The following is a 16681-nucleotide window of genomic DNA, read 5'->3' as shown; positions in this document are numbered from 1 at the left end:
GGGTTTAACCTTCCATTTCACGAAAACTCTCTTCAAACCCAAAACCCCCATACTTCACCACCACCATGACACGCTTCTCCAAATCCTCCGCCCAGCGCCTCCTCTACGCCCTTACCTCCACCACCACCGGTGCTCCGTCCCTCCTTGCCGCCACCTCCCACCTCCGGCACTTCTCATCCGGCAACCTCGCGCGAGCAAAAGCAGCCACAACCGACAAAGAACCATGGTGGAAGGAATCAATGGAAATGATCCGGAACATAGGGATTTCGGCGCATATTGATTCCGGTAAGACGACGTTGACGGAGCGAGTTTTGTTTTATACCGGAAGGATTCATGAGATTCATGAGGTTAGAGGGAAAGATGGAGTTGGTGCGAAGATGGATTCTATGGATTTGGAGAGAGAGAAAGGGATTACTATTAAATCTGCTGCTACTTGTTGTAATTGGAAAGATTATACGGTACTTACTGCCTTCATTCTTGCTTTGTGATTAACTAGTTTGTGTTTGTTTTCATGAATTCTAGTTGAATTTAAGTGAAGTGGAGTGTGTGAATTTTGAAGGGGATTTAGATTCTGTTTGGTAAAGAATAGCAAGTATAAGCTAGCTTACGGCAGATAAGCTAGCTTATAGCAGGTAACTGATAAGCTATCTTATATTGGATAGCTGGCTGTTTGAATTGATATTGTTTGATAAAATTAACGGTTAAACTATGGTAAAGAATAGCAAATACACCCTCCGGTCACAAATATAAGCAAAAATTCATGTTTTAAATTCATTCAATAAATAATGTATGTGACCTTTATTGTAGACAATATACATCATTTATTGAATGTATCTAAAACATAAATTTTTGCTTATATTTGTGACCGGAGGGTGTAGCTTATAAGTTAGCTTATAGTGGATAGTTGATAAGCCAGCTAGCTGATTGAATTTAGAGTGTTTGGTAAAATTAGTGGTTGAACTAGCTTATGAGTATGAAATGACATAAAAAGATATAATTAATTAATTAATTCTTTTTTCTGATTAAGGCTAAAGGGTAAAATTGACATAAAAAACGATAAGCTTTAAGCTACTTGAATTAGTTCATCAAAAGACGCTATAAGCAAGTAAAAATATGCTATAAGCTCGTGAGAAAGTAAGGGTTAGATCTTTTTTAGTCAGATGAGCTGATAAGTTATAAGAAATAAGCTCTAAGCTCATACACGTGGCTTGCCAAATAGACCCTTAGATCCTTTGATTTAGGCTCGGTTTTGTTAGTAATAGCGGATAACTTATAAGCTAGCTTATTGAATCTGCAGTGTTTAGTAAAATTAGCAGTTGAACTAACTTATATAAATTATTTTCAAAAATACCCTATCTTCTTTTTGTACTTTGTTCATACTTGCTTTGTAACTAACTATCTTATGTTTGTTTTGATCAATTCTAGTGAATAAACCGTAAATTTAGTCCCTAAACCATCACACTCTCTCTCGAGTGTAGCGTGTTTGATTAAGTGGTGAAAAAAATTTGATTTTGAGTTAATTGATTCTAGCTAAAAATGAATTTAGGGTAAAGTAATTTATGTTTGGATATATTTCCATAAAAGTGGGTTGAACCAAACATTTCATTGTAAAAATCAATTTTAGAATGGAAAGCTCTAATTTCTAGCTTCAAGATTAAATCAATTCTACAAGCAAAATCAATTCTACATGAGAGTAACCAAACAGGTCAAAATCAATTCTTCACTTCTAGAATCAATTTTGGCTCCTCCAAAGTGGAACCAAACATACACTTAGTACTTAAACTATCTAAATATAACAAGTAGAGTCCCTAAAGTATACAAAATCTGTCAATTTGATCCTTATTTTTAAGATGTTAGAGACTAAATTGTTGAAATTTCAAATACTTTAGGGACTAAATTGATGAATTTCATATGCTCCAAGGGTTCTTCTTATATGTATGGGAAAACAACATTTTTTGTCCCAAGAAGTTTAACTCGCTGTCACATTTTCTCTTTTATTTGTAATTTTGGACCTTAATTTTATTTTGGTAGTCAATTTAGTCCAAAAAATCACTATCGAAAGAGGAACTAGAGGTATTTTTGCAATTCCAATACATTTAGGGACTATAGTGATAGAGCCTCACACATTTGGGGACCAAAATGGCTTTTTTCCTATATTTGTATAGGTTAGGGACTAGATTGGAGAGATGTGATAGTTTAATCAAACTTTAGGTGAATCTAAGTGAAGTAGAGTGAGTAAATATTGAAAACTTGTACGCAATTGTGGTGTCTAATCACTGCAAGAGCCATATGGGTGACTAAACTCTCCCTTAATAATTTGAAGTTTTATGCTTCTGCATTTTTAGATATGAATTGAACTTGAGACTACAAAGGCGGGGTATATGAGTGCTCTTTTGTTACTACTATCATTATTACTGTTACTGTTACTGTTACTATTGCCAATATCAATGATTATTGTAAAGAAAAAAAATGACTAAACTGATTAAAGTAGTCATGAGTCTTTTCGGAGCATGGATTTGGATAAACGACTTAGTTATTGCTTGCACAATAAGCATTTGTCTTATAGGATATTATAAATAAGCTATTTCTACAATCGAAGAGACACATATCAATTAACACTTATCTTTTCGGAGCATGGATTTGGATAAACGGCTTAATTAAGTGCTTACACAATAAGCATTTATCTTATAGGAGATTATAAATAAGCTATTTCTACAATCGAACAGGTACATATCAACTAACATTTATCTTATAGGAGATTATGAAATAAGCTGAAAATAGTTTATGGACATATCTGTTTTATCAGCTCTTCCTTAACACCCAAAAGTACTCTTACTTAACAAGATAGGACTATTAAGCTCTTCGAAATTTTTCCGTTTGTCTTCCAAAATTTAGGGTAGTAGGGGTTGAGAATTGAATGTCGAGTAATTAATTTTCCCTTGTTTTAGGGAGGAATTTGAGATTGGAGTGCTGTACTGTTATCTTAGTCAGTGTTTGTTAATTTTGGTGACTAATTGTCGTCATAGAGGAAGGATAGCCGTTGAAGATATTCTGTTTTTAGTTTTAGTTATGCATAATTGAAATTGGGAAATTATATAAAGATTACTTATTTTTCCTGTTTGCAGTATCCACTGGAAGTTACAACTTTTGTTATCAATACTGGAAGTTACAACTTACATTGATGTATTCTTCAAACTGCTTCTGATAATGTCTTTTCCTTTTGGTTATTTACATTGAAACTTCTGTAAAATGTTTCGTTGCAGATCAACATAATTGACACACCTGGTCACGTTGATTTCACCATTGAGGTCGAGAGGGCTTTGCGTGTCCTTGATGGTGCCATTCTTGTTTTTTGTAGTGTTGGTGGGGTGCAAAGTCAGTCCATTACTGTTGATCGGCAAATGAAAAGATACGAGGTTCCAAGACTTGCATTTATCAACAAGCTTGATCGAATGGGAGCAGATCCATGGAAAGTTTTAAATCAGGTGTGTATGAGATTTATGGGGATCAGCTAAGTTAATAGGTTTTATAGTTATATTCCCATTTACACAAATTTCGTTAGCTTGAAAAGAGATGTCCATTGGCATTTATGGAGGTCAGCTATAAAATTTGTTTTCTGACATGACAACTTCTACTATTTATTTATTTATTTGTTTATTTATTACGACCTCCATCCCTAAATATAGGACCCCTTTGAGTAAATTGTTTTAATTAAAAAATTTAGTTATGGTATTCAATTTGTATTGTTTTACAAATTTAACCTTCGTGAGAGTGAATTAGATAATTTTTTCATTAGAGTAATTTTTTGTTGTTGAAGGAATCAGGGTATTTATTATAGATTGCAGAAAAGGATGTAATATAATTAGGGCTATATTGGTAATAAATAATAAGTGCAGTTTAAAATTTGAAAATGGTCTTATATAGAGGGACAAGAAAAAAAAACTGAAGAGGGTTCTATATTTAGGAAGATAGTAATGATTAACTTTGTTGTTTTTTAAAATTCTTTCTCATCCTTTTTTTCGAATTGAAAGTTTTCCATTTTGAGACCTATTTTTTTTGTTTTTCAGGCGAGATCTAAGCTTCGGCATCATAGTGCTGCAATTCAAATTCCAATAGGTTTGGAAGAAAATTTTAAGGGACTTGTTGATCTTGTGAAGTTAAAGGCCTATTATTTTGATGGTTCCAATGGGTCTGTTTTCAAAATTCTACATTATTTTCTCCGAAGATTACGTCTTTGTTATATTTCTTCAGCTTACTCAAGTGTTTCTTATTGTAGAGAAAAACTTACCATTGAAGAAGTGCCTTCAGATATGGAAGCCTTGGTGGCAGAAAAAAGACATGAACTAATAGAAACTGTGTCAGAGGTTGATGATATACTTGCGGAAGCGTTTCTTAGTGATGAGCCTGTTTCAGATGTTGATCTTGAGGTGAGTGGGTAGCAGTCTTTTTGTCCTGATTTTTGTATGCCAATGATTTGTTTTATGGGAAATGCATCATACTATCCTACTTCTAACAATTAGTTTCTTGGCCCATCCTCTGAATGTGCTGTGGACCTTATGGTTTGAGCACTATAGCTGTGCCTAGAAAAAATGCTATAGACATGTCACAGTGTCAGATTGTAATAGTCTCACTATTTTAACTGAAAATCTATTCACACAGTTTGTATTTTCCATTGATTCACTAATCTACAAAGGAAACTGCTCATGTGCATGGTTTTGTCTGAAAATTTTATGAACGAGCATGTAACAGAACGCATCAGGTGCTTTCCGCCTATCTTGGTCCCTGGTAGGAATATGCTTGGCTTGCTTGTTTGATGAGGTGTGATCATTATGGTCCTCCTTACATTCAGGGATGGATATGTAAAATGGAAATGGGGTGGTCGCCAGCCCTCTAACATATAATACACTAGTACTCCTAAATATATATGCAGTGTTGCCCCTGTATCAATTAGAAAAAAATAGTGTTCGCTCCGTAAACAATTCTACTTGCACTAACCGACTTGCTGACAATCCACAAGAGCTCAAGATATTCAATCAATATATAGCTTTGTAAAAAAAAATTATAAAACAGTCGCAACAAAAATATTAGAGGAGTACATATTTTGCTGTATGGATTTTTCTTTCAATGAACTATATTTTATACGAATTTTTTTTAGAAAATTTTATACAATTCTTAATAGTAAAAAATGGGGAAAGCTAATATGGATCCGATTCAACAGTAGACCCTCATATATTTAGTAAATTTTAATAAAATATTATTTTTGTTGTCCTCCATTTTTATTATCATAATATATATATATATATATATATATATATATTTATTTATTAAAAATGGTAAAAGTTAGTTATTATCGATTTTATTTTATCATGTGTTATATTTTCGCCACCCTTAATGGTTTTTTCTGGCTCCGTCCCTGCTTACATTTCAAACCACGACTCTACAGCAGCAGGCCAAAAGGAGTAAGTGGCTGCACTTACCAATTTTTTACATGTGATCAAGGATATAATAGTCAAACTGACATAGAATGTGCATTAGAGGCAGAGCTAGTGGAATGGTAGGCATGATAGTTTTGGTGCAGATTAAGGCTCAGGAAGCTGGGGTGATGCACTTGAAGGTTTTGATCTGAAAAGTGTGCGTGAACAATTCATGTATCAGATCGAGATGGATATTCTGCTTGGCCCAGGAACAATGAGGCGAGCTGGGAAAAGAATGAGAGGATAGCTGACTGGGTTCTGAGAATATCTGATGGCCAAAACAGACACCATGTGCTATCCACTGTCACGTGGAAGAATGTACAGAACGTAGAATACACATGTGTGAGTTTGTGTTGACACTAGAGGTCTCTGTTGGTTGAGATTGGGCTTGTTGGCGACTTCCATTGTTGATTTGGGGGGTCATCAGCCAGTGGGATGCAGCCGTTTGCATGGCCCCTCCCGGTGATAGAGCACCTAAACTGGCGAAGCACAATGGTGTGATGGATTATTAAATCACTGATGCCATTTATAATTAGGAAATGGTTTGAGGCAAAACTGTATCTAATCGGTCCATATTATAATAAATATAAATATTTACGTTATATTATTAACTAGAAGAGGAATAATCTCCTATGTTGAGCTTTTAATGGAACTAATCATCTATCTATAAGTCAGTAACAACGAATAATTCTGATTGTACTTGTGCTTAAGTATAACATAAATTCTTTTAGTTTCTAATCTAGTGATAAATGAAAATCGCTTTTTAGGCCTCCACCTGCAGTACCTGTCCACATATATTTTAATTTAGTTTATAATTTCTGGTTATTATGTTTGTGTAGGGAGCCATTCGTAGGGCTACCGTGGCGCGGAAATTTATACCGGTATTCATGGGTAGTGCTTTCAAAAACAAGGTAGTCATTGAACTCACCTTCTGTTTGTAACTTCACATATACATTCATGCTGCATAGTGCTGCCTTTGCTCCTCCCATTTGGCAAAGTATGCATAGTATTCCATTAATTTTGACTTAATGATATGGTGGTATGATTATGATGCAATATAGTCTGGGTTTGAAATTGGTTCCATTTGTAACATTATTATGTGCAGCATTTCTGTGATACATCAGTGGCTATGCGTATGCATCCATGAACAATGTGCTTGTCTTTCCTTTTTCACCTCTTCTTTGATCCCTGATCTATCTCTCTTTTGAAAGTTGGACACATTTTTCCTATGTTTCAGAAATTATCTAAATTATTGTTTGGTTCATTTCATTTCATTTTCTTATATGATATTGTTTGTATTTTCTGAAAATTCTTCTTGCCTTCTTAATCTGATTCTGTCAACTGTGTTAATTATGAATCTTTTCATCATCATTTCATCTAGATGGCATCTTTACTCTAAACTGAAGTTTCATTCCCCTCCCCATAATATTATTTCACATGCATGCACACACACATCGGCATGCCCAACCACATTTTTCTGTATCATCCAAACTTGCACATTCTAGATACCACGCATACTGTTCAATTGTGTGAATCACTACTTCTCTAATATATATATATAATCTTCCTCTACTGTTACAGGGGATACAACCACTTCTGGATGGTGTACTTAGTTATTTGCCATGTCCAATTGAAGTTAATAATTATGCCCTTGACCAATCTAATAAGGAGGAGAAGGTACCTGATTCATAGAAAGTTTGTCCCTATTTTACGTTGATATTATTTTGCTTTCGTGATTATTGTAAACTTCGAACTGAATTTTAAGGCAAAATTTTTGAATCATGAATTATAGGATTCTCTATTAAAATTATACAAATTGTTTTGAATGTGTGTTCTTCATAAATAAATTTGCCAGAAAAGCAATGAAACCCTAAAGTTCAAATTAACATTTAATATAATCAAGATTTAAATTTTGGTAATAGTTAATCACTACATATTAAACAAAATGTTAATTCTGAAAGGTTTAGGTCCCATCTTCCTAATAAAATTATTTTTCAAATAGAAAATTAAGGTTTATGATTTGAGGATATTTTGTATTCAAAAGTTAAGGCAACAAGGTGGCTACCATTACACAAGCTTGGGATGAGTTTCTCAGCTGCCCTTGCTATTATTGCTTTTGAAAATGGGAAAATACCAAGTATAAAGTAAGTCTGGCATTCACAATCTCACGTTGACAGAACCCACCTGGACTTCAGGCTAGCTGATTATTTTTCCTGGAGACAATTTCTGCAATAAAATCATATGATTATGGAAATTGTCTTGGGTTGTATGCTGCATACTCATGATCTAGAGAGATTACAATTGTAATAAGTTGTGATATGCATGTGTTTCAGATACTGTTGTTGCCTTGCTATATATATATTTTTTATAGAAACAAAAGAGAAGTTACTGGTTATTGTAATAATCTTTACTTGTCTAGGTTGAGCTGCCTGGTAATCCTGATGGGCCCCTTGTAGCATTGGCTTTCAAGTTGGAGGAAAGTAAGTTTGGTCAGCTAACATATTTAAGGTACGTCTCACCTTTGGAGATGGTTAATTCCATTTATCGCATGTATATAGATATTTCAAATTTGCGGTAATCTTTCAGTACATTGCACATAAGCTAATGGATTGATTATTTGGTTGAAGAATTTATGAGGGCGTCATTCGGAAGGGTGATTTCATTATTAATGTTAACACTGGCAAGAAGAACAAGGTAAGTTTAAGGTCTTTCAGTGCTTCAGTTTGATTGCATTATTCTAGTTCGTATGTATGTATTTCCTTTACAGGATAGAGCAATGACTCAATTACTGATTTATTTTTCAAGTTTTTTTATTGTCAAAAACCATCTATAATATCGTTTGATCCAACTTTACAGTTTATTTTTATACAATAATTTAGTCCCATACATGAAATTTCTACTAGTTCATCATGGATTCAAATCTTCAAGTTTAAGTGAATGGATTCAAGTTCTGTTATCTTTAAGTTTAATTGAAGAATAATATGAAATATAAAGAAAATGAATCTTTTGCTTCTGAATGAAATCTGAAGATAAAATGGGGACACTTGAAACATATCTAAATCTGTGAATCCCCGATGTGAAACCCCGATACTCCAAAAATGGTGAAGAACCGTGTCCGATACCGATACGTCCCGATACGTGTATCGGTGAAGTATCGGCCAATTAATATTTATTTTTTTGAAAAAAAATGACCGATATGTGTCGGATACGGCTAACTTATACCCCGATACGGCTAACTTATACTCCGATACTGATACTTCTGTCTTACATATTTCCTTTTAAAAAAAAAATTAAAAGATTAAGAAATAAAAATACATAAAGACTCGCAGTGCTATCCAGAACATTTGTCTCTTCTAACCCCAAAAAAATAGAACCACTGCGCGATAAATATCCCCTCTTCCAACCATTGCCGCCATCAACACTCGCAGTCTCTAATGATATGTTTCTTATGTTCTTCTCCCTTTAATATCTTATTCTCTTCTGTTTTTTTCTCTAATTGAGAAAAAATTGTTTGTTTTCAATCTCAATTAGTATTCATTATTAAGTAGTCAACATTAAAACATGGTGTTCTCTTTTGATAGTACTAATGATGTTCTCTTTGGATAGTACGATGTTCTCTTTTGATAGTACTAATTATCACTTGTTTTGATCATTTTCATTTACGTAAATGTTTGTTTATTATCATTTTTAGTTATGTCTATACATTGTGCACTTATACTATTAGTTTTAAATTTAATTTTTGAATAACGTATCGAGGTCGTATCGTATCGGGAGTTTTGAAAAATTTCTCGTATCGCCGTATCAGTATCGTATCCGTATCGTGTCAGGTATCAGAGCTTCATAGATCTACATTGGGGGAATATCAAGTTGGCTACTAAGGGTCACACATTATTTGGTTCAACCTACTAAGTGGTAGAGGATGATCTAACACAGGAAAAATTTAAACAACCTATGATTCAGAAACCTTCTTGAGGGAATCTTGAATTAAAATTGATAAAATTGGGGATATATCGAGCTATTTTATTTGGTTTCCCTTTTTCTTCTAAACAATTGGACACTAGCACTATGGACTTGAACTTTTTTTGTTTATCTGAAGGCAAGAGAACATGAAAATTTGAAATAGTACAACAAATACTGGAACTTGTTTTAGTTTTAATTAGTTCGATGTGAAGCTTGCTACATAATATATAAACAACTAAATGCGGTGCTATTCCCAAGTAAGATCATTGCCATGTCCCGTCTTTTTGCATGACATTTAGAGACTAATAATTTGCGGTTGAAGCTTTTGTTTTGCCAATGCAGGTTCCTCGCTTGGGTCGGATGCATTCTAATGAGATGGAGGTTTGTGTTTAGACTCTATAATGATGATTTTCCTATAAAAGTGAATGCCTCTGGAAACTGCAAATATTTTTAATAAGGGAATTAGAGTTATAAGTAGGTCATAGGATGTTACTTTTGGTGAAGGGAAAACTTGTAGTGTTTTGTTTGTCTCTCTTCTAAATTCATTCTGAAGATTTTTAATATTCAGCTATTCTCTGCCATTTCTGTAAAACTTCTAATTGAACATTTTTCCTCTATAGGAAATTGATGAGGCTCATGCTGGCCAAATAGTTGCTGTATTTGGTGTTGATTGTGCATCAGGTCATTCTTTTCACATTGCTTGGGCATGTGCATTTCTAAAATTCTTTATTTCTCTTTTTGTCATATTTTTTGGCTGATTAGATGTTGGCCTAGAATCTTTTGGTGGTGGTTTAGAGTTTTTTTAAATGCGGCATTCTTGGAGGATAAATTTAAAATTAAGGGGTTCAAAGAGAAAACCGAAAAAATACAATAGCTGTACTTCAATAAATAAAGAGCAAAGCATGTTATGAATTCTCATTTCCTTTAACTGCTCTGTTGCAGTCCTGAATTCCCATATAGTCACAAACACAGTTAAATCTCATGTGACATGTAAATGAAAGATGTCCTTAAAATATAGGCATTTCAATTCAAAGTCATAAAATGCAATTAATTTCAATCTGTTTCTTCAAAAAAAAAAGAAAATTCAATCTCTTGTGACAATTCAATCTTGGTTGTACTCCAAATACTAAAGACCAAGGCAGGTTATGAATACAATAATACTTATGACTCTTCTGCTTGTCAGAAATAATCATTCACATTGCCTTTAACAACTGCAAGCTGAGCTCCAGTACTGAAGGCCTATAAAGTCATAAACACAATTTAACTCATGCAACATGTAAAGGAAGAATGTCCTTAAAATATAGGCATTCCTCTCCAACAAATATGCAAGAGAACCCTATAAACTGCATACTGAAACGAAGTTCTCTTATTCTTACTGTGGACATCTGCGTCACTGTTCAATAACTGACGAGAAACCGAGATAAGGTGAAAGTTTGCATGAGAGTATTGGAGAGAGAATACTTTGAAACTGAATTTGCAATTGTATTCTCTGTCAACTTTTATTGGTTACAGGGTTTATATAGTTAGATATAACTTGTCCCTAATTAGCACTACCTTAATTGACAGCTTTTAATTTAGAGATCTATCAAAAATGTGTGCTCAACAAAGAGCCCAACGCAAGTAAGTCAGATTGAAGGACAATCAAATTTGATAAAAATAAATATTTTAAAATTATCTGGCGCTAAAGTTTAGTATTTAGGATGATTAACACATGCATTAGTAGTACTAATAATATAAGTTCTGTGTAGTACTTTCTGTGCTATAGTTTATACTGCCTCTGTCCTTTATTATTGACCCACTTACAAATTTCACGGACATCAAGAAGAAAACAATTTATAGCAATAAATTTTAAAAAATACTTATTATTTTTAATAATTACCCCTACAATTAATGATATCATAAGAGAGAGAAAACAAATTTCGTTTCCCAATTGTAAATTAAGCAGGGGTATTTTTGTAAAGAAATTCTCAATGTAGGTGGAAGTTTGTAAAGGGTCTTATATCATGGGACAAACAAAAATGTCAAAAGAGGGTTTTATAATTAGGGACAGAGAGTATATGATAAACATTTGTTGTTGAGACAATCTATCTGTTTCATTTTTATTCCTTGCTCTGTTCATATTTTTGTTCTAATATTATACTGGCTATAATATGTTTTTTCTTGGTCATCAGGAGATACTTTTACTGATGGGTCTGTTAAATATACAATGACTTCAATGAGTGTTCCTGAGCCTGTGATGTCATTAGCTGTACAGCCAGTCTCAAAAGATTCTGGAGGGCAAGTGAGTAATCTCTTTTTGTGTACATGCCAACCCTGCTGTCCCGGCTTCAAAAGTTGTATATTGTACAACTCAATTGATTTTCTCCATGTGTTGCTTATAGTTTTCAAAAGCTTTGAACCGCTTCCAAAGAGAGGATCCTACTTTCCGTGTTGGCTTGGACCCAGAGAGTGGGCAGGTTGTACTTTTTTCTTTAATACCTTCCTCATTAAATTGACAATATTATTGTTCTTATACTGACATTAACATCCTTTTAAGTGTAGACAATTATTTCTGGAATGGGAGAACTGCACTTAGATATCTATGTTGAACGCATTAGAAGGGAATATAAGGTACCCTTTTTACTTGACATGTATTTTTTATTTTTTTCCTATGTTGTTGATTCATGCCAAATGTTTACCGCGGAAGTTTCATTCTGTTAGAACTGGTATCAATATTTGAATAAAGTAGGATAAGAGAAGAATTTATAGGATAATTCCTCTGCAGAATTGTTTTAAAATAGATATAGATTTATTATAGCAATCACACACCAGAACATAAATGAAAGTCTAAAGAGACGACGACAGTAAAGTAATAGATTTGCGTCCTTCCAAGAAATGTGAGAGTCTTGGTCTCTCCCTTCCAAGAATTAGAGACCTTGATCTCTCCCTCCCAATAACCAATCAATAATTTCCCCCTTCACTCTTCCCTTGTCTTTCCCTATTTATTTCTAAACATAAACACACCATAATTGATAATTAGTAATAAAACGTAACTGCTCCAATAACTGTTAAAGTTATTTTTTATCTTCTAGTATTGTATTTTGTTTGATACGGTGTCTTATCACATTTTTATATCTTTACCTTTTAAGGTTGATGCTACAGTTGGAAAGCCCCGTGTAAACTTCAGAGAAACTGTTACTCAACGTGCTGATTTTGATTATTTACATAAGAAGCAATCCGGAGGGCAAGGACAATATGGACGGGTGATTGGGTATGTATAGATTAGTCATTCTTATTTTATTGATATAAAATTTAGTGTTTGATTCTAGTGATCAATTTCACAAAAATTTAATAGAAGTGCCCACAGTCTTGCTGATAGGAGGTGTTTTACTGAAAAAGTTATACACAATGATGGAGACTTTAAAAGGAGTTTGAGATAAAATGAGTATATAAGATCTTAGAAGATGACAAATATCTTATAATATCTTGAAATATTTAATTATCTGATAGGATCAATTTCTTATCTTGTAAAGTGTCTTTCTGTGTTTTTACTTTTTATACAAATGAGAACTTACTTTTGGAAATCAGCTAGATTCTTGAACACACAAATTTGGCTTTCTCAGATTTATCATATGTTAGGATTCTTTGGGCCGACACTATCAAAAAAATAAATTATCCATCCCTATAGTTTATTGATTTACAAAAGAAAACGGGTACCCAATAGAGAATACTCTCCTCACACTGGATTTCCAGTCAAATCTATTAGTTTGCAAAAAATCCCTAAGGCATGAATAGAAATCTTTTTAGACTTCCTGATTGTACAAAGGCCTAAGGATGCCAAATAGAAACTACCCTAACGACCTAACTAACTAACTAAATTACCTTACGTAACTAATTCCCATTTTTCCTCCTTAATTTTGGACTTCTTCCTGTGGTAGATTTGCCGAGGTCTGGTTCTTGATTTCTTAACAACGTTCCTAACATCATATATGTTATCTTGTGCTCTGAATTATTATTACCATTCATTTGATAGAAAAGCTAGTTGTGATACTACATCTTCTATTTCTTGATGGCATATATTTTATTCAACATGATCGCAGGTATATTGAACCACTCCCTGCTGGGTCAGAAACTAAGTTTGAATTTGAAAACATGCTTGTTGGTCAAGCTATTCCATCAAATTTTTTCGCTGCAATTGAGAAAGGTTTTATAGAAGCTGCCAACTCGTGAGTGAAATTTTAGTAGTTGCTTAATTTTGCTATGTAGATTATATATATATAATGTGTTTTTACAATTTTTGTGTGCAAGTATGATTGAACTTATATTTTCGTATGGAAAACTGTAACCTGATATTGCTCTTCACACAGCGGTTCCTTAATTGGACATCCCGTTGAAAATCTCCGAGTTGTCTTGACAGATGGTGCTGCTCATGCTGTTGATTCCAGTGAGCTTGCCTTTAAGATGGCTTCTATCTATGCTTTTAGACAGGTTATTGTTTTTCCTTCACCATCTATATTTAATGTATTGCATTGTACATACTGTAGTCGTCTATTTGATTCCTTCACATAGATATGACCTCATTCTTTGACAATTTGTGCTGTCTTTTGTAACAGTGTTACACTGCTTCCAGACCAACTATATTAGAGCCTGTTATGCTTGTTGAGCTAAAAGTACCAAATGAATTTCAGGGAGCTGTTGCTGGTGACCTCAACAAGTGAGGATTCTTTACCTATTTTCTAGATATTATTTATTTCTGGTAAATTTTTAGAATTTTCTGACATACTTTTATTACACATGAAAGGAGAAAGGGTATGATTGTTGGCAATGATCAGGATGGAGATGACTCTGTCATTATAGCTCATGTAAGTACCTAACATGTCTCTTAAAACGTTGTACCTATTATTGAAGTTAGTTCCCATGGTTTGTATTTGGCCGTATAAAATTACTCCCTCTGTTCCTAATTACAAGACCTTTTATAAAAAAAATTCTACCCCTTATCAATACCAATTTATCTTTAAATATACCTATACACAAAGGGTAATTTAGTAATAATCATATACATTTGAGACAAATTTAGGGTTAATAGGTCTTTACCCCCCTGTAATATAGGTCATTTCTGGTTTCCCCCCGTAAAATTTTTATTTTGATTCAACCCCCTGTAAAACCGTAAATTTCGTTTTCATTTTTGTTTGGCCTATTAGGGGGGTAAATCAAAACAAAAATATTTTACAGGGGGAAAACCGGAAATGACCAATATTACAAGGGGTAAAGACCTATTAACCCACAAATTTATTACTCCAATGACTTTTCTTAATACCCGTGATTTTTGTTACAAGGTTCGATAAAAAGGGACGGAGGGAGTAATTAGTTATGATTTGGTGATGGTTTGAAACATGTACGTGCATCTGTGTTGGACTCTAATGTACAGTTACCATTCAGCCTGGGCTAATAAACATATTGTTTAAGAAGTATAGATACACATGTTTGGTTCAACATTTTAGAGGGGAGGGGTGTAAATCACTACCTTCCAATATCGTTTGTAGGAGAGATGATGCAATGAATAAAATATGCCTAAATAAAATGTAATGTTGGAATCCTTAGTCACCTTCATAGTGGGCCCACCTTGTGCTTCTATCAACCGCAGCCTACAAAACGTTTATTGCGTTGGGTATGACAAGGGGTGTTGACATCTCACATCGGCTAGAGATGTGGGAAAAATAGTTCTTGTAAGGCTTAAGAAATCCTCATCTCTAGAACTAGCTTATGTAGTTGAGTTATACTATCCTCTTCTCTGCGGCTAGTTTATGTAATTGAGTTGGGCGTAGCCCAAATTCTAAGACAGAATTAACATATATCCTTTATTAGTTATTGGGCCTCCCGTATCGTTCCATGCTTCAGGTGTTCAGTGTAGGGCATCCCTAGAGCTAGCTTTCAAGGTTGATTTGCCGCTGGTCCGAAATCTAAGATTTAAGACAAAAAGTTAGGTGCAGAAAAACTAATTTTGTTTTGAATTCCCTCCCCTCTCCTTGTGGAACCAAACAAGGAGTTATTCCCTTCCCCTCTTTTGTATACAACACTGCATTAGGAAATGGCTTTAGGTTCTTGATGTGATGCTCCTGGATGCCAACGGGCAACTAGTTGTATGTTTTTAGGAAGAATTGGGTTGAGGTGCAGTTATGCGAAATATAATGGTGGTGGAAAATTGTTATTGGGAAAGATTGAAATTTACTGGTTTATCGTGATTCTCACTTGTTTATTTCAAAGATTGATGTAGGTCTTGCTTATATCCTTAATTTTTTTTGCCCATTTGACATGACTAATTTGGCTGCTGCTGTGAATCATTTCAGGTCCCTCTTAACAATATGTTTGGGTACTCTACAGCTCTTCGTTCGATGACACAGGTGAATATCCTGCTACCCTTGAGTATTTCATGTTTTGATCGAAACTTATTTAGTTTTTGATATCGCCCTGTTTTTTCTTCTAATAACTGCAGGGAAAGGGTGAATTTACAATGGAATATAAGGAACATTCACCTGTTTCTCATGATGTACAGACCCAATTGGTAAACGCATACAAGGGCAATAAGGCACCTGAATGATGACTTTGTTGAAGTATACGGTCCTATATTTTTTGGGAGTAATTTATCTAGGAAAAAGATTTGTGACAATTATAGGGATATAGGTTTGGTTCATTTTTTAGGGTCAACCAAATTTTGAAGGCAAATAAGAAGGTGCTATAATTGTACGATTAAGTAATATTATAGATTTTTCCCTTGAAAAAAGTAATATTATTATAGATGAAATAATTGCTAAGTGCCTAAGTAATCTGGCTTCTGTAAGATGTAAGCTATGTAACTTTAATTACAATTATTCAATTTCAAGTTTTCGAAGATTCATAATCTCAGGAATCACTTGGTCTGGTTTCTTTAGAAACTAGAAAATCATTTTTTTTATTATAATGGTGTTATTTTGACTCTTAAAGATTATTGGTCTAATATATATATACACACACGCAATCAATGGAACCCTTTCGTTCCAAATTTTGTGGATCCAATGAATGAGATGAGTACAGTTCGTAATAAAGAAAATTAGAAATGTTGAAAAAGGTGTTAAGATGCAAATTGTGAACAACACAAAACAGAACAACACATGACAAATTTTTATGGTATTGAATAATTTTTTGTTTTGTACGATTTTTGGTGGGCAAAATGTTATTTTGATATTTTAGACAATTTGTATGTGGTACAAAAAGTTGTGTTGTGGTCTGGT

The 16681-nt window shown here is 33.8% G+C and overlaps 1 protein-coding gene across 1 annotated transcript; it reads left to right on the top strand.

Moving 5' to 3' along the window:
- On the top strand, nt 1-16316 carry LOC11438554 (elongation factor G-2, mitochondrial). The gene is made up of 20 exons (XM_003622478.4): nt 1-458; nt 3264-3485; nt 4068-4189; nt 4277-4427; nt 6314-6385; nt 7056-7151; nt 7894-7982; nt 8102-8168; nt 9777-9815; nt 10055-10115; nt 11606-11715; nt 11816-11890; nt 11976-12044; nt 12563-12684; nt 13514-13639; nt 13781-13901; nt 14027-14127; nt 14215-14275; nt 15761-15814; nt 15907-16316. The coding sequence occupies exons 1-20, from the start codon at nt 66-68 to the stop codon at nt 16009-16011; spliced, it is 2256 nt and encodes a 751-aa protein (XP_003622526.1). The 5' UTR covers nt 1-65; the 3' UTR covers nt 16012-16316.
- The last annotated feature ends 365 nt before the right edge of the window (nt 16317-16681 follow it).

This window comes from Medicago truncatula, chromosome 7, assembly GCF_003473485.1.
Source record: "Medicago truncatula cultivar Jemalong A17 chromosome 7, MtrunA17r5.0-ANR, whole genome shotgun sequence".
In the NCBI taxonomy this organism is placed as follows: domain Eukaryota; kingdom Viridiplantae; phylum Streptophyta; class Magnoliopsida; order Fabales; family Fabaceae; genus Medicago; species Medicago truncatula.
The sequence above is the reverse complement of the archived record's forward strand: the minus strand, read 5'-3'. Positions and strand labels throughout refer to the sequence as shown.